Source organism: Odocoileus virginianus, chromosome 10, assembly GCF_023699985.2.
Source record: "Odocoileus virginianus isolate 20LAN1187 ecotype Illinois chromosome 10, Ovbor_1.2, whole genome shotgun sequence".
In the NCBI taxonomy this organism is placed as follows: Eukaryota; Metazoa; Chordata; class Mammalia; order Artiodactyla; family Cervidae; genus Odocoileus; species Odocoileus virginianus.
In genome coordinates, this window is record NC_069683.1 from 31,830,789 (window position 1) to 31,855,629 (window position 24,841).

A 24,841-nucleotide genomic window follows, 5' to 3' on the forward strand; every position below is an offset into this window, starting at 1 on the left:
CCTCAACAAAACTCTAGCAAACAGAATTCAACAACACATTAGAAAGCTCATATACCATGGTCAAGTTGGGTTTATTCCAGGGATGCAAGGATTCTTCAATATACACAAATCAATCAACGTGATATACCATATTAACAAATTGAAAGATAAAAACCATATGATCATCTCAATAGATGCAGGAAAAGGCTTTGACAAAATTCAGCACCCATTTGTGATAAAAATGTTTCAAAAAATGAGTACAGAAGGAACTTACCACAACATAGTAAAGGCCATATATGAAAAGCCAACCGCAAAATTATTCTCCGTGATGAAAAGCTAAAAGCATTCCTTCTAAGATCAGGAACAAGACAAGGGTGTCCACTCTCACTGCTATTATTCAACAGTTTTGGAAGTCCTAGTTATGGCAATTAGAGAAGAAAAAGAAATAAAAGAAATCCAGATCAGAAAAGAAGAAGTAAAACTCTTACTGTGTGCAGATGGCATGATACCATACATAGAAAACCCAAAAGAAACTATCAGAAAATTACTAGAGCTGAACAGTGAATTCAGCAAAGTCACAGGATGCAAGGTCAATACACAGAAATCACTTGCATTCCTATATACTAACAATGAAAAATCAGAAAGAGAAATTAGGGAATCAATCTCATTTACCATTGTAACAAAAAGATAAAATATCTAGGAATAAACCTATCTAAGGAGACAAAAGACCTGTATATGGAAAATTATGACACTGATGAGAGAAATCAAAGATGACATAAACAGATGAGAGATATTTCATGTTCCTGGGTAAGAAGAATCAATATTGTGGAAATGACTATACTACCAAATGCAATCTACAGATTCAGTGCAATCCCTATCAAATTATCAACAGTATTTTTTCACAGAACTAGAACAAAAATTTTCACAATTCATATGTGAACACAAAAGACCCTGAAGAGCCAAAGCAGTCTTGAGAAAGAAGAATGGAGCTGGAGGAATCAACCTTCCTAACTTCAGACTATACCACAAAGCTACAGTCATCAAGACAGTACAGTACTGGCACAAAAACAGAAATATAGACCAATGGAACAAGACAGAGAGCCCAGAGATAAACCCAAGCACCTATAGGTAACTTACTTTTGACAAAGGAGGCAAAAATATACAATGGAGCCAAGATAGCTTCTTCTATAAGTGGGGCTGGGAAAATTGGACAGCTACATGCAAAAGAATGAAATTATAACACTTCTTAATGCCATACACAAAGATAAACTCAAAATTGATTAAAGACTTAAATGTAAGACCAGAAACTACAAAACTCTTAGAGCAAAACATAGGCAGAACATTCGATGACATAAATCAAAGCAAGATCTTCTATGACCCACCTCCTGGAGAAATGGAAACAAAAACAAAAATAAACAAGTGGCACCTAATTAAACTTAAAAGCATTTGCACAGCAAAGGAAACTACAAACAAGGTGAAAAGACAACCCACAGAATGAGAGAAAATAATGGCAAAGGAAACAACTGCCAAAGAATTAATTTCCAAAATATACAACCAGCTCACACAACTCAATACCAGAAAAACAAACAACTCAATCAAAAAGTGGGAAAAAGATCTAAGAAGACATTTCTCCAAAGAAGACATACAGGTGGCTAACAAGCACATGAAAAGATGCTCAACATCACTCACTATTAGAGAAATGCAAATCAAAACTACAATGAGATATCACCTCACACTGGTCAGAAGAGCCATTATCAAAAAATCTACCAAAAAAAAAAAAAAAGTTAGAGGATGTGGAAAAAAGGGAACCCTCCTATATTGTTGGTGGGAATGTAAATTGATAAAACCAGTATGAAGAAAAGTATAGGGGGGTTCCTTAAAAAACTATAAACAGAACTATCATATGGTCCAGCAATCCCACTCCTGGGAATATACCTAGAGAAAACCATAAATAGAAAAGATACATGCATCCTCAATATTCACTGTAGCACCATTTACAATAGTTGGAACATGGAAACAATCTAAATGTCCATCAACAGAGATATGGATAAAGAAGATGTGGCACATATATACAATGAAATATTACTCAGCTGTAAAAAGAAATGAAATTGTGCCATTTACAGAGATGTGAATGGCCTCAGAGACTGTCATACAGAGTGAAGTATGTCAGAAAGAGAAAAACAAATATTGTATATTAATGCATATATGTACAATCTAGAAAAATGGATTTTCAAAAATCTATTTGCAAAGCAGGAATGAAGATAGATGTAGAGAGCAAATGTACAGGCACCAAGGGGGTAAAGAGGGGTTGGGATGAACTGGGAGATTGGGATTGACATATATACACTACTATGTATAAAACAGACAGCTAGTGGGAATCTACTATATAGCACAAGGAACTCTACTCAATGTTCTGTGGTGACAAGGAGGGAAGATATGTGTACATAAAGCAGATTCACTTTATACAGCAGAAACTAATACAACACTGTGAGGCAACTGAACTCCAATAACAAGATTTTTAAAAAGAATTTTTAAATCAATAAGTTAAATTCTAAACACTAGTTGGCTAAAAGACAAAAACATCATAGCAAACAGATTCAAAATTAAGGTTGGTGATTTTTAACATCCAGTTATGATTTTAAAATTCTAGCAAAAGTGGAATAGAATAAAAAATACTTGAGCTAGAGAAAACTGACTTATGTTTAAAACTTCTAATGCTTTTCCACTGTGTCTGGGGACATGAAGAAGATTCCTATTAGCATTGCTATTCTTCCTGGTGCACTATGGCAAGAAAAAGAAATGAAAGGCGTAATGATTGAAAATAAAGAAATGAAGTATAATATAAGACAATTGCTCATGTGGAGAATAAGAAAGTACAGATAGATTATCAGGATTAGAGGTCTTTAGCAAGATGGAGACAAGATGGTATTTCTCTAAATACCAGTAACAAGCAATTAGAAATGAAAATTTTAAAAAATTTACAGTAACATAAAATAATCAAGTATCTAAGGAGAAAAAAATTTCAGAGAAGAGGAAAGGGGAAAAGGCTATAGAATAATTTAAGAATAAGGGTTGAAATGTCTCAAATCTGGTTAAAAAAAAAACTAACCTAAAAATCCCAAAACACAGTGAATTCCATGTAAGATACATACATATACATACTCAAATACACACTTAGTCTCATAGTTGTGAACATAATAGCAAAGTACTAAAAACCAAAGTGAATCTTGAAAGCAGCAAGAGGAAAACATCACATTATCTGTAGGGAACTCTGATATAATTGGGCTTCCCTGGTGGCTCAGATGGTAAAGAATCTGCCTGCAATTCAGGGTTGGACCCCTGGGTCAGGAAGATGCCCTGGAAAGAGGAATGGCAACCCACTCCACTATTCTTGCCTGGAGAATTCCATGGACTTAGAAACCTGGCAGGCTACAGCCCAAGGGGTTACAAAAAATCAGACCTGACAGCAACTAAAATTTTCACTTTCTTTCTTTCTGATATAATTAATGCCTGATTTCTAATCAGAAAAAAAAAAGGCATGGAGGTCAGAATCTAAAGGAAAGAAATAGTCAAAGCTGTAAAAGGGAAAATAAACTTTCAACAAAAAATTTTATAATTATAAAATGACCTTTTAAAAATAAAGAAACAATTAAGATATCTTCAGACAAACCACCCTGGAAAGATTTGTTATCTACAGACCTAAGTTTCAATAAAAATCTAAAGGAAAAATTCTAAGCTGCAGAAAAAAATTCTAAGCTGTAGTTTTGATGTATATGAAGTAGTAAAGTACATTAAAAAATGAAAGGTATGTGTGGTTTAAGATGCTAATTGATCATTTTCTATGCTTCAATAGAAGCACAATGCCAAAATCAAAAAGACAGCACAAAAAAATAAGACATATTATGATCTGGGTTAGGAAACTTAACAAAGATGTCAATGCTACTTATATTAATCTCTTTAACACTCATGCAATCCTAAATAAAATTACAAATTGATTTTTTTTTTGAGAACCTAAAAATTAATTCTAAAACTTATATGGGATCAGGGACTTCTGGGTAAAGATGAAATAAATACAAGCATCCAATTTTATAACCCTCCTAAACCCCATTAAAATGACAAAAGGGGGATTTTTAATTTTTTGTTACTTCATTCATTGAAGGATACCTACCTATAGTAAAATGCATAAACCTAGGTATACAGTTTGGGGAGTTCTGACAAATGTGTACACCCATGTAACCAACACACTAATCAATATGAAGAACAACATCATCACATAATAAAGATTCTATATATCCAAACTGTAGGCTTCAGTTTTTTTTTTTAAAAAACCTTTTCTAAAGTATAATAACCTTCCGTAAAATAATCGAATCCATTTAAAATGGATGATTTAATAAGTTACCCATTAAACCACAACCACAGTCAAGCAAAAAAGTATTTATGTTATATCTCAATGTCCTTCTGCTCCATGGAAATATATTTTTTTCTGTACTCCTGATTAGAGATAACCAGTGATTTGTTTTCTGACAATATAAATCAGTTTCTTTTTTCTGTAAATTTATAAGATGAGGAGTATACAGTATATACACTATGGCACATGATTTCTTTCTCTAATCATAATTATTTTGATACATACAAATACATTAATAATTTATATATCCATAGTTTTGCTTTATGTTGTAAAGTAGTATTTCACTGTATAGATACTCCACTTTTCTAAATCTACTCTCCAGTTGGTGGGAATTGTTTCTATTTGGAACTATTGTGAATGATGTTGATATGAACATTTGAATTATTTCTGTGTGGATATATTTTTTCCATTTGTTTTAGGTAAACACTTAAGAGTGGGATTTCTAGGAGACATGCTTTAGTTTTTAGAATTTTCAAACTACTGTCAAAGTGATTGTACTGTTTTATACTCACATTTGCAATGTTGAGAGTCCAATTTCTTCAAAATCTTGCCAACATCTGGTATTATTAGTTTTCTCTAAATTTAACCATTTAATGGGTGTGTGGTGATATCTATTTATGCCTTTAACTTGCATTTTGATATTTCCAATTTATCAATTTTTGGATATATATTGGACTTTTGGTGTCAAGAACTGGTCATGAGTAACTCTATGTTTTCTTCTGAAAATCTTACATTTCATATTTTGGTCCATGGTCCATCTTGAGTGTATTTTTGTATAAGATGTGAAATTTAGATTGAGGTTTTTTGGTTTTGCCTATGAAATTCTAATTATTCCATTTATTGAGACACTATTTATTGAAAAAACTATCTTTTCTCCATTGAATTGTCTTTGTAGTTTTGTTTAAAGTTAGTTGGCTATACTTGTGTGAACCGATTTCTGAATTTCTGTTCTATTCCATTGCTTTTTTTTTTAACGCCAAAAACATGTTCTATTGAGGTATAGCTGATTACCACAATGTTGCAATAGTCTCAGGTGAACAGTGAAGGGACTCAGCCATATATATACATGCATCCTCTCTCCCCCATGTCCTCCTCCTATCCAGTCTGACACATAACACTGAGCAGACTTCCATGTTCTATACAATAAGTTTTCATTGGTTATCCATTTTAAATCAAGTAGTGTATACATGAAAATGAGAAAAGGAAAGATATTCCCATTTGAATACAGAGTTCCAAAGAATAGCCAGGAGAGATAAGAAAGGCTTCCTCAGTGATCAATGCAAAGAAATAGAGGAAAACAACAGAATGGGAAAGACCAGAGATCTCTTCAAGAAAATTAGAGATATCAAGGGGACATTTCATGCAAAGATGGGTTTGATAAAGGACAGAAATGGGATGGACCTAACAGAAGCAGAAGATATTAAGAAGAGGTGGCAAGAATACACAGAAGAACTGTACAAAAAGATCTTCATGACCCAGGTAATCACAATGGTGTGATCACTCACCTAGAGCCAGACATCCTGGAGTGTGAAGTCAAGTGGGCCTTACAAAGCATCACTACGAACAAAGCTAGTGGATGTGATGGAATTCCAGTTGAGCTATTTCAAATCCTGAAAGATGATGCTGTGAAAGTGCTACACTCAATATGCCAGCAAATTTGGAAAACTCAGCAGTGGCCACAGGACTGGAAAAGGTCAGTTTTCATTCCAATCCCTAAGAAAGCCAATGCCAAAGAATGCTCAAACTACCGCACAATTGCACTCATCTCACACGCTAGTAAAGTAAGGCTCAAAATTCTCCAAGCCAGGCTTCAGCAATATGTGAACCGTGAACTTCCAGATGTTCAAGCTGGTTTTAGAAAAGGCAGAGGAACCAGAGAGCAAATTGCCAACGTCTGCTGGATCATCGAAAAAGCAAGAGAGTTCCAGAAAATCATCTATTTCTGCTTTATTGATTATGCCAAAGCCTTTGACTATGTGGATCACAATAAACTGTGGAAAATTCTGAAAGAGATGGGAATACCAGACCACCTGACCTGCCTCTTGAGAAACCTGTATGCAGGTCAGGAAGCAACAGTTAGAACTGGACATGGAACAACACACTGGTTCCAAATAGGAAAAGGAGTACATCAAGGCTGTATATTGTCACCCTGCTTATTTAACTTCTATGCAGAGTACATCGTGAGAAACGCTGGGCTGGAAGAAGCACAAGCTGGAATCAAGATTGCCGGGAGAAATATTAATAACCTCAGATATGCAGATGACACCACCCTTATGGCAGAAAGTGAAGAGGAATTAAAAAGCCTCTTGATGAAAGTGAAAGAGGAGAGTGAAAAAGTTGGCTTAAAACTCAACATTCAGAAAACTAAGATCATGGCATCTGGTCCCATCACTTCATGGGTTCAGACTTTATTTTTCTGGGCTCCAAAATCACTGCAGATGGTGATTGCAGCCATGAAATTAAAAGACCCTTACTCCTTGGAAGGAAAGTTATGACCAACCTAGATAGCATATTAAAAAGCAGAGACATTACTTTGCCAACAAAGGTCCGTCTGGTCAAGGCTATGGTTTTTCCAGTGGTCATGTATGGATGTGAGAGTTGGACTGTGAAGAAAGCTGAGTGCAGAAGAATTGATGCGTTTGAACTGTGGTGTTGGAGAAGACTCTTGAGGGTCCCTTGGACTGCAAGGAGTTTCAACCAGTCCATCCTAAAGGAGATCAGTCCTGGGTGTTCATTGGAAGGACTGATGCTGATGCTGAAACTCCAGTACTTTGGCCACCTCATGCGAAGAGTTGACTCATTGGAAAAGACCCTGATGCTGGGAGGGATTGGGGGCAGGAGAAGGGGATGACAGAAGATGAGATGGCTGGATGGGCATCACCGACTCGATGGACATGGGTTTGAGTAAGCTCCGGGAATTGGTGATGGACAGGGAGGCTTGACATGCTGCGATTCATGGGGTCGCAAAGAGTCAGACACGATTGAGCGACTGAACTGAACTGAACTGATACATGACCTTCTCAACATCCTTAACTATCCCTCCCCACCCCCAACCCCACCCCCTGGCAACAATGGAGTTCATTCTCTCAGTCTGTGAATCTCTTTCTGTTGTGTAATTTCATTTGTATCATTTCTTTTTAGATTCCACATATAAGGGATATCATATGATATTTGTCCTCTGTCTGACTTACTTCACTCAGTATGACACTGTATAGGTCCATCCATGTTGCTGCAAATGGCCTTATTTAATTTTTTTAAAGGTTGAGTAATATTCTGTTGTATATTTATACCACATCTTCTTTACATTGATGTTTGTTTTTAATCCCCCTCCCCACTAAAAACACTTTATCTTGATTACTATTGATATGTAGTGAGTATTAAAATCAGGGATGTCCTTCTATTTTTAAAAAATTATATTGAACTATTCCTTTGCTTTTCATTTAATTTATATAATCAGATTATCTATAACTATAAAGATTCAAGCTGCTGTTTTAATAGGAATTGCATCAAACCTATAGATTAATTTGGGGAGAACTGATATACCTTTATTATGTTGAGTCACCAAATTCATGATTATATTCCTCTTCACTTACTGAGAGCTTTGATTTCTTTTAATGCATTTGATAGTTGTTGCCTATAACACAATGATAAAAAGGAGGGTGGGGGATTGAAGTGCACATCCTTATTTTTGAGCAAAACATTCGACTAATACTGTGCTTAATAGTGAAAGATTGTATACTGAAAACTATCAAATGCATTTGGAGAAGGAAATGGCAACCCACTCCAGTACTCTTGCCCGGGAAATCCCATGGACGGAGGGGCCTGGTAGACTACAGTCCATGGGGTCGTGAAGAGATGGACACGACTGAGCGACTTCCCTTTCACTTTTCACTTTCCTGCATTGGAGAAGGCAATGGCAACCCACTCCAGTGTTCTTGCCTGGAGAATCCCAGGGACGGGGGAGCCTGGAGGGCTGCCGTCTATGGGGTCGCACAGAGTCGGACACGACTGACGCGACTTAGCAGCAGCAGCAGCAGCAGCAGCACAATAGAAAAAAAAAAAAAAAGAAAAAAACAAAGACCAAAGTTTTTAGGGAAAGAAAAAAAAAGTTTTTTTCACTTGCAAATGGTTGTAGAGAATTCAAAAAATTAATCTTTAAATAGTGACTATAATTATATTTAACAAATTCACTTAATACAAGGTCAATATTTAAAAAATCAACTGTATAGTGACACTAAGCAACAGAAAACTAAAAATAAATTTTAGGGAGTTTCCTTATGGTCCAGTGATTAGGGCTCAGTGGTTTCACTGCCATGGCCCAGGTTCAATTCCTGGTCAGGGAACTAAGATCCCTGCAAGCCACAGGGAGAGCTCAAATAATAATAAATGCAATTTTAATTTATTATCATTAAATAATTTAAATCATCATTAAATAATTGAATCATTTTAAATTATTATAATAGCATCAAATATTAAGATGTTACTTCTCCCAAAAATGATCTATAAATTCAATGCAATAGCAATAAAAATTTTAGTGTTTTGTGTGTGTGTGTGTGTGTTAAGTTGATAAACATTCAAAAGTTTATAAGGAAAATAAATGAACTTGGAGTAGTCAAAACAAATTTGGAGGAGGAAAACAAATTTAGAGGATATAAATTACCTGATTTCAAGCCTTACAATAAAGCTGAAATAATCAAGACATGTGATATTGTCAAAATGGTAAATATATAGATCAATGGAATAGGTTAGAAAGTTCCTAAAATAGACCCACACATATTACATGGTTAATTGGCTTCTTAAAAGATAAGACAATAAAATTTAATGGAGAAAATATAATCTTTTCAACAAAGTATGCTGGATCAGTTGAATATCTTTTGTTTTAAAAAAAAAAAAGCCCTCAATACTTATTTCACACACAAAGCAAAAACTAAGTCAAATGAAATGTTAGAGTGAAATGTAAGCCAACATCATAAAATTTTAATAAAAAAAAGTAAAGAAAATTTTATTGACCTGGAGCAAGGTAAACTTTTCTTAAACATGACATGTGAACCACAAAAATAAATAAATTAGATTTCATAATAATTAAAGCCTTAATCACAGCTAAAGTCCTTGTTAAAAATGAAATAACAAGCCACTGATTGGAATAAAATATTTAAAAACATATGTCTCTTAAAGGATTAACATCTAAAATATATAAAAAGCTCTTAAAACTCAATGATAAGAGAACAAACAACCCAAATTTCAAAAATAAGCAAAAGGTTTAAATAGACATTTCACCAAAGAAGAGATATGGATGGCAAACAAGCACTTGAAATTGAAGCTAAGCACAATTAGTCAATAGGGAAATAAAACCTAAAATAATGCTACACACATATTAGAATAGCTTTTCTTTTCAACTGAGTATACCAGGTGCTGGGAAGGCCCCAGAGCGAACAGAACTTGATACAGCGCTGGGAGGAATGCCAAATGGTACTGCCATTCTGAAAAAGATGTTTTGCAGTTTCTTATATGCACTAACCATTACACCAAGCAATTATAATCCTAAGTATTTATGCAAGAGAAACGAAAATGCATTTCCACACAAAGACTCATATAGAGATATTTATAGAAACTTTATTCATAGCTGTCGAAACCTAGAAAATCCTCAAATGTCCATTATTAAATAATTGGTATTAAATAAATGGTAGTACACTAATACAATGACTATTATTGAGAGAATCATAACACAATCCAGACACTCTAAAACCTATCCTTCACAATATCCATGACATCATTCAAAATTGCTGTCACATAATAAAATAAACAAAAATATAGAAATACGGTCCATATTCAAAATAAAGGTTTGGAAACCAGTCTCAAGTAAAGGCTGAAAACAAAATTATAGTTTGCATGTCAGGAAACTTGAAAAGAAACTATAATTGTGTCAAATACAAGAATTGAAACAGCATAAAGAAAGAAAAAATTGATCCAGAGTAAAATAAATCTATAATTTTATTCATTGAAAAGATTAATAGAATTGAAAAAACCATAGGAATAATGAAGGAAAAGGCAAAAATATTAATTAACCAAATAAAACACACAAAAGAGGGCATAACTACTCATTCTGCAGATATTAAGGTAGTTAAAAATATATAGTATGAACAATTTTATATCAATAAATTTAGTAAATGATAAGAAATGGGTATTTTCCAGAAAAACAAAACTTTCTAGGATTGAAAAAAAAAAATGTCCATCATTCTTCAGGCTGAGAGGAGAGACACAGGATAACCTACCAACAAAGTTAGTAGAAAATGTTTCTCCCAACTTTATGCAGCAACTATAAAAACACCAAAATGATCTAATTTTTCAGTGAATACTGCTTTCTTAGTATGGTGTACACAAGCCCAAAATGTTATTCCTACCTATTACTCTAGATACCCAACTACTAAACTGTCATCATTATGTGACAGCATCCAGTCCCTCCTCCGGTAACAGCAAACTGTCAGAAGTGAACCCCAGAACCTCTGGCCCTTCTTCAATATCCTTAAATAAGAATCAAACCCTTCAAAGGTCCTGTCCCTTCTCTCTGTTGTTGAGAGATACGTGATGCTTCTCTGCAGAGCCCTCCATTGCTACACTGACCCAACAAACTTGATTTTGTTGAACTATGTGTTATTTCTGGTGGCCTTTGGCTAATTAAGCTTTGACAACATAGTAGTACATATTTTTATTTTAGTGGTGGAATAGAGCTGCAAATTAATGAGATTTCAAGTATGAACATGATTAAAGTTTTCATAAGTAGAGTGTGGATAAATAAAAGTTATTGAAGTCAAGAAAGTAAAGGAAATTTGAGGTTAAGTGGTCAGTTGAGCTATTTTAATGGTTAGAAGTTGCCTTCACTCATGACAAAGACAGAGATGGAGAGGAAAATGGTCATGCAGGTGATAAAGTCTTTGGGGGTTGAGGAGCAGCATGGAAGTACCATAGCTGGAAAGCCATGAATCTCAAAGGAGGAAGCATCTGGGACTGAAGATGTGTGTGCTATGCTGTGTTCCTTGGTCGTGCCCGCTCTTTGAGATCCCATGGACTGTAGTCCACCAGGCTCCTCTGTCCATGGGATTCTCCAGGAAAGAATACTGGAGTGGGTTGCCATGCCCTCCTCCAGGGACTCTTCCCAACCCAGGGATCAAACCCAGGTCTCCTGCACTGCATGTGTATTCTTTACTATCTGAGCCTCCAGGGAAGCACAACACAGTAATTTGCAAAAGGTAACAGGCTCCTCCCAACTCAGGTGAGTGTGACCCATCATAGTCAACACATCCAGGAACTTTGTTCCATTTGTCATATATTTGAGACACACCGATAACTTCAAGTAACTTTTCCAGTTTATTTCTCTTTTAAATCACAAAAGCCTATAAAGTACAAGTTATTAATCAAAGTAATCATAAAATCGAGTCTCAAAAAAGTTAAATTATTTTATTGAATTTATATACCTCAAAATGAATATAGGTTTCCTGGCTACAAAACCATACCTAGTATTTCTCAAACTATTTAAATGAAGGATTGCTTTTTCCCAAGCGTCCATGGGTGAATATTTTTAGGAAGATAATAAAATGAGGTCTATTCGAACAATTTAGTAAGAGAAACCAAAATATAAATGTATAAACCCATTTTTCAGGTTACTGGAGCCAACACACAAAATTACTTTCTCAAATTGCTATGAAGGATATAAATGATTCCCCACAACTCCTGCTGTTATTTGGTCCTGGACTGACAGTGAAGAGTTTGCCAGCCAGCGCCAGTCCAGGCACTACAGTTTGAGTAATACTGGACTGTGTTTTGTTTCTGCGTACTTACGCTTATTACTCCATGGCTTTCCCCGCTACCTGAAGCCCTCAATTAAGGGAACTTTTGTCCACAGAGATGTAATTAGAACCCTGGTGGCACTGACTCTTGTACTTATCTCCCACCAAATTTCTATTTCAACAGTTTTTTCTCCAAGTCTCTGGACAAAGCTTCTATCAGGATCCTCAGAAGTATACATTTTGTTAGGAACTGGACCTTCTACTTATGCCAGCTTAATGAGACACATAGCACCACAAGTCACTTCTGGAGAACAAACCCAGGAAACTTTACGTCACAGGGGCAAGCAATAATGCCCAAGGGGATCCATCACACTCTATTATTACAGCCTTCACTTCCTCCCAGCACACACACAGACACCCACCCTCGTCCTCATAGAATGTATGTAACTATGTTCTTGATGGAAGGGGAGGATTCAGTGGTTTTCACTGCCAGGTATTCAGTGCACAACTACTTGTAAATGTAGTGGAAAACATCTGCTTTATTACATTCTCTTTGGAATCAGTATCAGCAATTCTGGCTCTGAAAGGTGAGTGCAATAGTCATGGATTTTGTTTAAACTTGTATTCATTCAATGAGAAATTAAAAATAAACTCTGTCAACAACTTTAGCTCTTGAGTCCTGTTGAAACTGTGGCCTCAGCAAAATTTGCATTGCAGAATGGTCATCCTGAACACCCAAAGCAAGCTGCCCAGGAGACCCCAGAGAAGTGTGGATGGTCTACAGCAGTCAGAGCCACTGCTAAGCTTGTATTACTGCAGCTAAGATAATGAAATCAAGAAGAAACCAACTGATATTCAGGTTGGATGAGGCACAGAGCATAGGGGGCTATGCGTTCTCTCTATCATCAAAGTGACCAGTGCATTGAAGGAAGGGATATTTGAGCTTCAGAACCCCTGAGCCAGCTGAAGAAGCATCAATAGGATGTTTATAGAAAGAACCCTAAGTAGCCAGTAGAGAGGACAGGAAGGGCAAGAATTAGTTATGAATCATTACACTTCTCATCAAAAATTAAATAATTGAAAACCTACCAACACATCATTTTTACTTAATGAAAAATAACTATTTAGCTCTGACCAAACACCTTTGAGTACTTTTCAGATATCAGTTCTTTTAATCTCACAACAAAGCTGAGTTATAGGGACAATTATTCCCATTTTAAAAAGAAACAAAATAAAATAAAATAATAAAAAGAAACAACAAGGAGTCAGAGATTTAAGTCTCATGTGCAAGTTAAAATATCTGGTCACTGGGAGGATCTGAGTCTTCCATCTCCAGTCTCCATGACTGCTGTCAGCAAGACTGAAGCTCACACTGTGTGCACAGTGAATGCAGGATTGGTCCCCCTTAACTCTTCTTGAGCCAGAAGGCAAAGATTGTACATGCTGCTCAGTGCTTGGCTCAGTCCTCAGATGAGAGTATGTTCAGAGGCTGAGAGCAGAACCGTAGGGGACCTGAAAAGTATACCACGGGATGAACGGGAAAAGGATTTGTGAATGTTAATTTTGCAAAAGGGGAGGCAATTAAGCCATGCTCTGCTTAGTTGCTCAGTCGCGTCTGACTCTTGGCAACTGCATGGACTGTAGCCCACCAGGCTCTTCCGTCCATGAATACTAGAGTGGGTGGCCAAGCCATCCTCCAGGGTATCTTCCCAACCCAGGGATCGAATCCAGGTCTCCTGCATTGCAGGTAAATTATTTACTATCTGAGCCACCAGAGAAGCCCGAGAATACTGGAGTGGGCAGCCTATCCCTTCTCTGGGAATCGATCCAGGGTCTCCGACATTGCAGGGGAATTCACCAACTGAGCTACCAGGGAAGCCCATATTCAAGTATCAGTGCCTTGATATTGAAAGGAGATGACTTGTGCCAACCACATAGAGAATCAAGTGAAAAACTAAAAACAGCTTTTTCATGATAGAGCCAACATCCCTGGCAGTAAGCTTGCCTCTCACTAGAGTAATTTAAGTGCACTTACAGAAGATGAATCAAAAAGAACACATTGTTTAATGAATTGAAGATTCTTAGCTGTCGGCTCATAATACCTCACAATTCATTCTGTCAAAATCCCATCACTGGAAACAATAAAGGCTTTCAAATTCTAAAGTAAGGAATTAAGAATGGTGAATATATTTTATACTTATATTTATCATTTATGGTAAATGTTTAAAATCTTAAGAATGGAAATAATGTTAGCAGAAAATTGTCTATGAAAATTAGAAACAATAACAGTAAATAGAAAATTTCATGTTTGGGTTAATGTGACTCCTAAAAGTACAAAAGTGGTAAAGAAGTGTATAGGGACATATGTTTCAAAAAGTAATTAGTGATAGAATATGAAGCTCCATGAATATTGTACTAAGGAGTTGGGCCATATATTCCATCTAGCATATTCATTATACAAATCATGCCTAAATTCATTTAACATGTTCTCTCCAGCACATTTTACTCCCACACAAGTTATTTGTGACGCAGGGATACACACCATTTTGAGGAGACTGTGTATTAATTGAGAAGAATAAAATATAAACAAGCAAAAAACCAAACAAAACAAAATCCAATAAACCAGTACAAAGAATGGCAATCTAGACATCTTCAAAGCATGATGTCCACACAAAGGAAATTTATCTGATTACACCTTAGATGTCAGAGCAGATTTGGTAGAGAAATGAACTTGCAGGATGAGTAGAAGTCACCTAGGATAATGATGGTAGGAAGTTGGGGGCCATCCAAGTGAGAGCACAAGGATTAAAGGTCAGAGAGGGTAAGTGCACTAAGGGGACTCTAAAGTGTTCAGGAAGGTTGAATCAGTGCAAGTGTTGGATGGAAACATCCTGAGAGACAAGCAAAGAGTCATATGCAGGGGATACATCAGAAAGTATACACTGTGCTGTGCTAAGGAGGACGGGTTTCATCTTGGAGGCTAAAGAAAGCAGGAAAGACTTGAAAGAATCACTTTGGCATTCCTTTTTACTTCAATAGGAGATCACTTTGGCAGATGTATTGTGAATTATAAAGGCACAGAACGAAGACAGGGAGGCAAACGGACGAATACAATAAAAGAGAAAAATAAACAGGGCCTAAAATGATTAGGATACTAGCAGTGTAAATATGGGAATGGATTAATAAAATGGAGAGCTAAATTGTAGATAGTATCAGTAGGATTTTATTAGATGTGGTACAATGATAAGAAGGCTAGGATCACTTCCATGTTTCAGACATGAGAGAGTGGGTGGATTGTGGAGTCATTCCACAAACACAGGACACAGGAGTGGTCTAATGAAACAATGAGTTTGGTCTGGAGAAGGCTGAGTTTAAGGTATTTGTGGGATTTCTAGCTGGAGACTTCCAAGATAACTGAACTTATAGAACTGGATCTTGGGAGACAGATATTTCTAGAAATAAGGTTGGAAAGATATTATACAATAAACATTAGACAAATAAAAGAATATAATTGAGGTCCCAGAAAGTGAGATTGAATCATTCTTCTTTTGTGAAAAAAGACATCCCCCCCCCACACACAAAAAATCCTGTTCAGCACCATATTTACAGCTAGGCAGAGGGAGAAATTATTGTGAATAAGTGTAATGAATAACCAAGAAAAAATAAGAATGTATAGAATAAAAACATTCTTAATGAATTTTCAAATTTCCCTCAACAGGAACAATTCCCAGAGGAGATGGAGGTTGGAAACCACACCAGTGTGACAGAGTTCATCCTTTTGGGATTAACAGAGGATCCTACACTTTGTGTCATCTTCTTTGTAATATTTCTAGGAATCTATGTTGTCACCTTAGTAGGCAATATCAGCATAATTATTCTGATAAGCAGCTGTTCCCAGCTTCAGACTCCCATGTACCTCTTCCTCAGCCACTTGGCTTTTGTAGACACCGTGTTTTCCACATCCATCACACCTATGATGATTATAGGATTCCTGAAACGTAGACTAGCCCTCCCAGTTGCTGGCTGTGAAGCCCAGCTCTGTTCCGTGATCACATTTGGGTCAGCTGAGTGCTTCCTGCTGGCTGCCATGGCCTACGACCGCTATGTGGCCATCTGCTTGCCCCTACTCTACTCCACCCACATGTCCCCCAGAGTCTGTGTTCTCTTGACTGGGGTATCCTACCTGGGTGGGTGTGTCAATGCTTGGACATTTACTAGTTGTTTATTGACTCTGTCTTTCTGTGGACCAAATCACATAAATGACTTTTTCTGTGATTTCTCCCCTCTGTTGAAACTTTCCTGCTCAGATGTCTCCACTATTGAAATTATCCCTTCGATCTCTTCTGGCTCCATCATTGTGGTCACAGTGTTTGTCATAACTGGCTCTTACATCTGCATCCTCAACACCATCCTGAAGATGCGCTCCACTGAAGGGAGACACAAGGCCTTCTCCACCTGCACCTCTCACCTCACCACAGTCACTCTCTACTATGGAACGATTACCTTCATTTATGTGATGCCCAAATCCAGTTACTCAATTGACCAGAACAAAGTGCTGTCTGTGTTCTACACAGTGTTGATCCCCATGTTGAACCCCCTCATCTATAGTCTGAGGAACAAAGATGTAAAGGAGGCCCTGAGAAAGGTAATTCTAAGAATATATTCTTAGGATCCATTCCCAACATATCAGATGCTTGTTCATCAGCATTACATTTGTGTGTGTGTGAGTGGTATTCGCCCAGTTGTATCCGACTCTGTGCAACCCCATCAACTGTAGCCCGCCAGACTCCTCTGTCCATGGAATTTTCCAGGCAAGAACGCTGGAGTGGGTAGCCATTTCACTCTCCAGGGGATCTTCCCGACCGAAGGATTGAACTGGAGTCCCGTGTGTTGCAGGCAGTTTCTTTACTATCTGAGCCACCAGAGAAGACCACCTACCAAATACTGTTTAACTGATTGCTTAAATTTAAATCACAATATTTCTAATTCTCACTTATATACACTTATAAGCCAGTTAGGAGACATCTTGAAATCAGTAATAATGACAGTAATTACTTTCACTATTACATGTTAACACTTGCAAATGCCTAGAACTTTTTCTTTGATAATTTCTACTTATAATATGTCCAGCCCTATTCTAAGTACATTGGTATATTAGCTGGCTTATTTCTTGTAAAAATCCTACATTAGTAGTTCTTATTTCTATTTTATAAATAAATTATCTGACACACAGGGACATTAAGTAGATTGCCCAGAATGATACAGCTAGGAAGTTTTTCAGTCAGTCTTTGAATCCAGAAAGTCTGAGTCCAAACCACCGTGCTTCTTCATTTAATTTTCACAGAAATCTCATGATGCTGCTTATTAAAAAATTACCTCAATTTATAGATGAGACTGCCAAGTCTCAGAGGGATTCAATAGCTTGAGAGATATGGACCCAAGTCTCAGATTCACTTGGAATCAAGTCCTCTCATTCCATGCACTTATCTACTCTGTAAACATAATCCATTCGAGGACTTCAGCACTGTTACTGATCTAGAGGATTTGAGCAAGATAAGAAATCCTAAACTGTTTCTTTTCATCAGCCTTCTGAAAAAACTCTACTCCCAGTAAGTCTAGATTATGAGGACTTCAAAACAAGTATGAGAATGCGAAAACTGGATTGGTTTACATCTATAAAAATTTGACTGGAAGTCTAACTATATTTAAGCACATATTACAAATACTCCCATTTGGCATAATGTAGTTTTCCTTAGCTGTAGAAACTAAAAAGGGTATCTCTGAATTAGTATTCCAACTAATGTGATAACATTCAGAGTTCCAAAATTTAGATTTATAAAAAACTTAATTAATAAGTGCTGCCAAATATTGTAGTAAATGTATTTCTTACATAATAATCTACCCTTATTTTTTCTGGAGTTCAGGAACTCCTAACTCAGTGTAAATACTAAGACAACTTTTTAGAGCATCTGAAAGCAAGACTTCGATTATAAAAGCCCTTGACTCAGTGTAATGGGAAGAAACAAGTGAGGATTGGGAGACATAGTAAGAAGCAAAATGGGATATTATTTATAATACATTGCTAAGTTAAAATGTAGATTATCTGTCATATTCTGGCAAATTTTAGGTGGAAACATACAATGATTAAACAAAACAAGGATAAATTAAAATATGTGAAATGATCAAATAATGGATAAAGGAAAACATTCTCTAACCACAACACTTCTGACACCAAATTTGTGGTATTTTTCCCCCATATCAACCAACTGGAATACCAGTATGTTCTAAATATCCAGACATCAAATTGACATTATATTATTTCATTCAATTCTGACACTAACTCCCTAGAGGTACAGTCAGAACTCACAGGTTTAAGACTCAGTTCCACAACTCTGCCCTCCCTTCTGACACCAGTTGCAAGTAATGGGTCCTCAAGGTATCCACATTTCTGTCCAACTTGGCTACAAATCAAGGATTCCCACAGGCCTCTTCCAGGTTTGAGAGTTTGTTAGAATGACTCAACAAAATTCTCTGAAGCATCTGCTTACATTTACCAGTTTAACATAAAAGATTATTATAAAGGACAACTCAACAACCAGATGGAGAGACACACTGCACCAGGTCTGGAAGGGTCTCCAGGCCAGGAGTTTCTATCACCAGAAAGCTGAAGTGTATAATTTGGAGTGTATAACCCTTCTAGCACATGAATCTGTTGCCCAAATTGGAAGCTCTCCACCACATAGTTTAGGAGTTTTACAGAGGCTACGTAAAAAAGTCTCCAGTCTCACTGCAGAAACACACACGAACATAAAGTTCCAAGTTTATAATCATGGTTTGATCTTCTTGGTGGCCAGTCCTCATCCAGAAGCTATCCAAAATCCCACCGAGAATCTTCTCATTCCAACAAAAACACTCCTATCACCTAGGAGGTTCCAAGGGATTCAGGAGCCCTGTGTCAGGAACCAGGTTTAAAGAATATTTAAACAAAAGATGCTTCTAGCACCCTTGTCATTCAAGAAACTGCAAGAGTTTTAGAGCCCTATGTTAGGAACTGGGGGTAGAGACCAAAGATTTATTTCTATTATATCACAGTCAAAGACCTGGTATGTGGCTATGGACCACTCATAGCAAATGACCATAAAGAATGAAGATACTGGCACACTGTTAGAATTCCATTTTGAATTAATGATTATTCAGTTCATTATCATAATGTATGAAAAGGTCCCCCAGGGTGAGTCTATTCAGGTTTACAGGCTTCCAGTTTATCTTGTCAGGTTCTAAGCACAGGAGTGGTCTCAGCAACATATGGCTTCACTCTTCCAGGCATCAGGTTTAATTGAGCTAGGAGTCAGATTTATCACTTGCTTTCAGTCTCTTTTGAGTCTCTCTTCTATTACTAGAATACTGAATTTTTAATAAATAGCAGTTGTAATTGTCCTGTAAAAATCCCAAGTACATACTGACTAGTATGACCAGAGCTTTAATTATGTGAACTCTGAAGTCCTGTATACAAGACTAGCTTCCCTCTGGACATTTTGTACCCATATCTCAGTGGTCAGAGTGTCTGTATTTTACCTCAGGTATCATATGAGCATTGCTAATTGGGAATTATGTGACAAACAATAATTTTCAGGTCTGTTAAGATTTATATATATCTCTTGGCATGTGTGTGCTAAGTCACTTTCACCATGTCTGACACTTTGTGACCCCATGGACTAAGGTCCAGGCTTCCCTCTACATGGGGTTTCCCAGTCAAGAATACTGAGTGGGTGGCCATTTCTTTTGTCAGGGGATCTTCCCAATCTAGGGATCCAACTCACATCTCTTACCTCTCTTGCATTGGCAGGCAGATTCTTTACCACTAGCGCCACCTGGGAAGCCCATCTCTTGACATACTTACGAGTAATTCTGGGGAAAAGAGAAGGAGGTAGCCTCAAACATTGACAATTCCCTGCCATTGTGACCTCCAAATACAAGAGGAACATTTAATCAAGGCCTTTTGGTTATTTTACATGTAGATATGGGATAGTTATTCATTCATTTCAAAAATACTTGTGAGCCCTGATTATACTGTAGAAACTAAGTAAACACTGAAGATATTTTAATAAATTGACAGATATATAATATGTAATAGAACAGAATTCTCATGTAGCTTACATTTTTGTGGGGGGGGGGAATAAATATTATAAATGCAGAACGTATGAGTGGCTGGATGATACAAATCAGCTGAGTTGATATGACTTCTAAAAGTAACTCTGCTGGTATGGGTGGTGACTCCTAGTGATAGTATGACAGGGAAGGCCACTGGAGGAAGTGATAGTTGAGTAGAATGTTGAAATATAAAAAAGACCAGAGCTGCTAGACAGAAAACAGCTTGTGCAAAGATTGTGAGAATCTCAAGAAATAAAGACCTACAAGATCTTTTAGAACTAACACCCAAAAAAGATGTCCTTTTCATTATAGGGGACTGGAATGCAAAAGTAGGAATCAAGAAACACCTGGAGTAACAGGCAAAGTAGCCTTGGGGTACAGAATGAAGCAGGGCAAAGGCTAACAGAGTTCTGTCAAGAGAATGCACTGGTCATGGCAAACACCCTCTTCCAATATCACAAGAGAAGACTCTACACATGGACATCACCAGATGGTCGACACCGAAATCAGGTTGATAATATTCTTTGCAGCCAAAGATGGAGAAGCTCTATACAGTCAGCAAAAACAAGACCGGGAGCAGACTGTGGCTCAGATCATGAACTCCTTATTGCCAAATTCAGACTGAAATTGAAGAAAGTGGAGAAAGCCACTAGACCATTCAGGTATGACCTAAATCAAATCCCTTATGACTATACAGTGGAAGTGAGAAATAGACTTAAGGGACTAGATCTGATAGACAGAGTGCCTGATGAACTACAGATGGAGGTTTGTGACATTGTAAAGGAGACAGGAATCAAGACCATCCCCAAGAAAAAGAAATGCAAAAAAGCAAAATGGCTGTCTGAGGAGGCCTTACAAATAGCTGTGAAAACAAGGGAAGTGAAAAGCAAAGGAGAAAAGGAAAGATATACCCATTTGAATGCAGAGTTCCAAAGAATAGCAAGGAGAGATAAGAAAGCCTTCCTTAACAATCAATGCAAAGAAATAGAGGAAAATAATAGAATGGGAAAGACTAGATATCACTTCAAGAAAATTAGAGATACCAAGGGAAATTTCATGCAAAGATGGACACAATAAAGGACAGAAATGGTGGGGATCTAACAGAAGCAGAAGATATTAAGAAGAGGTGGCAAGAATACAAAAAAGATCTTTATGACACAGATAATCATGATGGTGTGGTCACTCACCTAGAGCCAGACATCCTGGAATGTGAAGTCAAGTGGGCCTTAGGAAGCATCACTATGAACAAAGTAACTGGAGGTTATAGAATTCCAGTTGAGCTATTTCAAATCCTGCACTCAATATGCCAGTAAATTTGGAAAACTCAGCAGTGGCCACGGGACTGGAAAAGGTCAGTTTTCATTCCAATCCCTAAGAAAGCCAATGCCAAAGAATGCTCAATTGCACTCATCTCACAGGCTAGTAAAGTAATGCTTAAAATTCACCAAGCCAGGCTTCATCAATACGTGTCCCATGAACTTCCAGATGTTGAAGCTGGTTTTAGAAAAGGCAGAGGAACCAGAGATCAAATTTCCAATATCCACTGGATCATCAAAAAAGCAAGAGTATTCCAGAAAAACATCTATTTCTGCTTTATTGACTATGTCAAAACCTTTGACTGTGTGGATCACAATAAACTGTGAAAAATTCTGAAAGAGAAGGGAATACCAGACCATCTGACCTGCCTCTTGAGAAATATGTATGCAGGTCAGGAAGCATAAGTTAGAACTGGACATAGAACAACAGACTGGTTCCAAATAGGAAAAGGAGTACATCAAGGCTATATATTGTCACCCTGCTTATTTAACTTATATGCAGAGTACATCGTGAGAAACGCTGGGCTGGAAGAAGCACAAGTTGGAATCAAGACTGCCGGGAGAAACATCAATAACCTCAGCAGATATGCAGATGACACCACCTATATGGCAGAAAGTGAAGAAGAACTAAAGAGCCTCTTGATGAAAATGAAAGGAGAGAGTGAAAAAGTTGGCTTAAAGCTCAACATTCAGTAATCTAAGATCATGGCATCTGATCCAATCACCTCATGGGAAATAGATGGGGAAACAGTGGAAACAGTGGCAGACTTTATTTTCCTGGGCTCCAAAATCACTGCAGATGGTGATTGCAGTCATGAAATTAAAAGACGCTTACTCCTTGGAAGGAAAGTTATGACCAACCTAGATAGCATATTAAAAAGCAGAGACATTACTTTGCCAACAAAGGTCTGTCTAGTCAAGGCTATGGTTTTTCCAGTAGTCATGTATGGATGTGAGAGTTGGACTGTGAAGAAAGCTGAGCACCAAGGAATTGATGCTTTTGAACTGTGGTGTTGGAGAAGACTCTTGAGAGTCCCTTGGACTGCAAGGAGATCCAACCAGTCCATCATAAAGGAGATCAGTCCTGGGTGTTCATTGGAAGGACTGATGTTGAAGCTGAAACTTCAATACTTTGGCCACCTGATGCAAAGAGCTGACTTATTGGAAAAGATCCTGATGCTGGGAAAGATTGAGGGCAGGAGGAGAAGGGACGACAGAGGATGAGATGGTTGGATGGCATCACCGACTCGATGGACATGGGTTTGGGTGGACTCCAGGAGTTGGTGATGGACAGGGAGGCCTGGCGTGCTGCGGTTTGTGGAGTCGCAAAGAGTCAGGCACGACTGAGCAACTGAACTGAACTGATGGTCATAACTTTTCTTCCAAGGAGTAAGTGTCTTTTAATTTCATGGCTGCAATCACCATCTGCAGTGATTTTGGAGCCCAAATAAATAAAGTCTGTCACTGTTTCCCCATCTATTTGCCATGAAGTGATGGGACCAGATGCCATGATCTTAGTTTTCTGAATGTTGAGCTTTAAGCCAACTTTTTCACTCTCTTCTTTCATTTTCATCAAGAGGCTCTTTAGTTCTTCTTCACTTTCTGCCATAAGGGTGGTGCCATCTGTGTATTTGAGGTTATCAATATTTCTCCTGACAATCTTTATTCCAGCTTGTGCTTCATCCAGCCTGGCATTTCTCATGATGTACTATGCATATAAGTTAAATAAGCAGGGTGACAGTATACAGCCTTGATGTACTCCTTCTCCATTTTGGGACCAGCCTGTTGTTCCATATCCAGTTCTATCTGTTGCTTTTGACCTGCCTACAAGAAGAAAACAAGTGTTGACAAGAATACAGAGATAAGGAAATCTTTGTACACTGTTAGTTGAAATGTAAATTGGTATAAAAATGTTTAAAACTAAAACTGGATATGATTTAGCAATTCCACTTTGGGGTTTATATGAAAAACAAAATGAAAAGAGGAGTTGAAGAGGTATCTGCACTCTTACATTTATTGCAGCCTTACGACACAATGCTGGACAAAGTTTTCCTAAGGAAACAATGCAAAGGAATAGAGGAAAACAATAGAATGGGAAAGACTAGAAATCTCTTCAAGAAAATTAGAGATATCAAGAAAATATTCCAGGCAAAGATAGACACAATAAAAGAAAGAAATGGTATGGACCTAACAGAAGCAGTCGATATTAATAAGAGGTGGCAAGAATACACAGAACTATACAAAAAATATCTTAATGACCCAGATAACCATGATGGTGTGATCACTAACCTAGAACCAGATAGTCTAGAGTGTGAAGTCAAGTGGGCCTTAGGAATCATCACTATGAACAAAGCTAATGGAGGTGCTGGAATATCAGCTGAGCTATTTCAAATCCTAAAAGATGATGCTGTTGAAGTGCTACTCTCAATATGCCAACAAATTTGGAAAACTCAGCAATGGCCACAGGACTGGAAAAGGTCAGTTTTCATTCCAACCCCAAAGAAGGGCAATGCCAAAGAATATTCAAACTACCTGCACAATTGCTCTCATTTCACATGCTAGCAAGGTAATGCTCAAAATTCCCCAGGTGATGCTTCAACAGTACATGAACTGAGACTTCCAGATGTTCCAGCTAGATTTAGAAAAGGCAGGGGAACCAGAGATCAAATTGCCAGCATCCACTGGACCAAGGAAAAGAAGAGAATTCCAGAAAAACATCTAGTTCTGCTTCATTGACTACATGAAAGCCTTTGATTGTGCAGATTACAACAAACTGTGTAAATTCTTAGAGATGCAAATACCAGACCACATTTACCTGCCTCCTGAGAAACCTGTATACACGTCAAGGAGCAACAGTTAGAACCAAATATGGAACAACAGACTGTTCGAATTGGGAAAGGAGTGTGTCAAGACGGTATATTGTCACCTTTTTTATTTAGCTTATATACAGAGTATATCATGCAAAATGCCAGGCTGAATGAAGCACAAGCTGGAATCAAGATTGCCAGGAGAAATATGAATAACCTCAGATATACAGATGACACCAACCTTATGGCAGAAAGCGAAGAGGAACTAAAGAGCCTCTTAATGAAGGTGAAAGAGAAGAGTGAAAAAGCTGGCTTAAAACTCAACAATCAAAAATTAAAGATCAGGTCATGAGGTCCCATAGCTTCATCTCATATTGATGTAGAAACAGTGGAAAC

The 24,841-nt window shown here is 37.3% G+C and overlaps 1 protein-coding gene across 1 annotated transcript; it reads left to right on the forward strand.

The window, feature by feature from the left end:
• The first annotated feature begins 15,907 nt into the window (after positions 1–15,907).
• Positions 15,908–16,840, forward strand: LOC110151275 (olfactory receptor 5P1-like). The gene has a single exon (XM_020914605.2). It carries the CDS (start codon positions 15,908–15,910, stop codon positions 16,838–16,840), a length of 933 nt encoding a protein of 310 aa, XP_020770264.2.
• Positions 16,841–24,841: the final 8,001 nt, after the last annotated feature.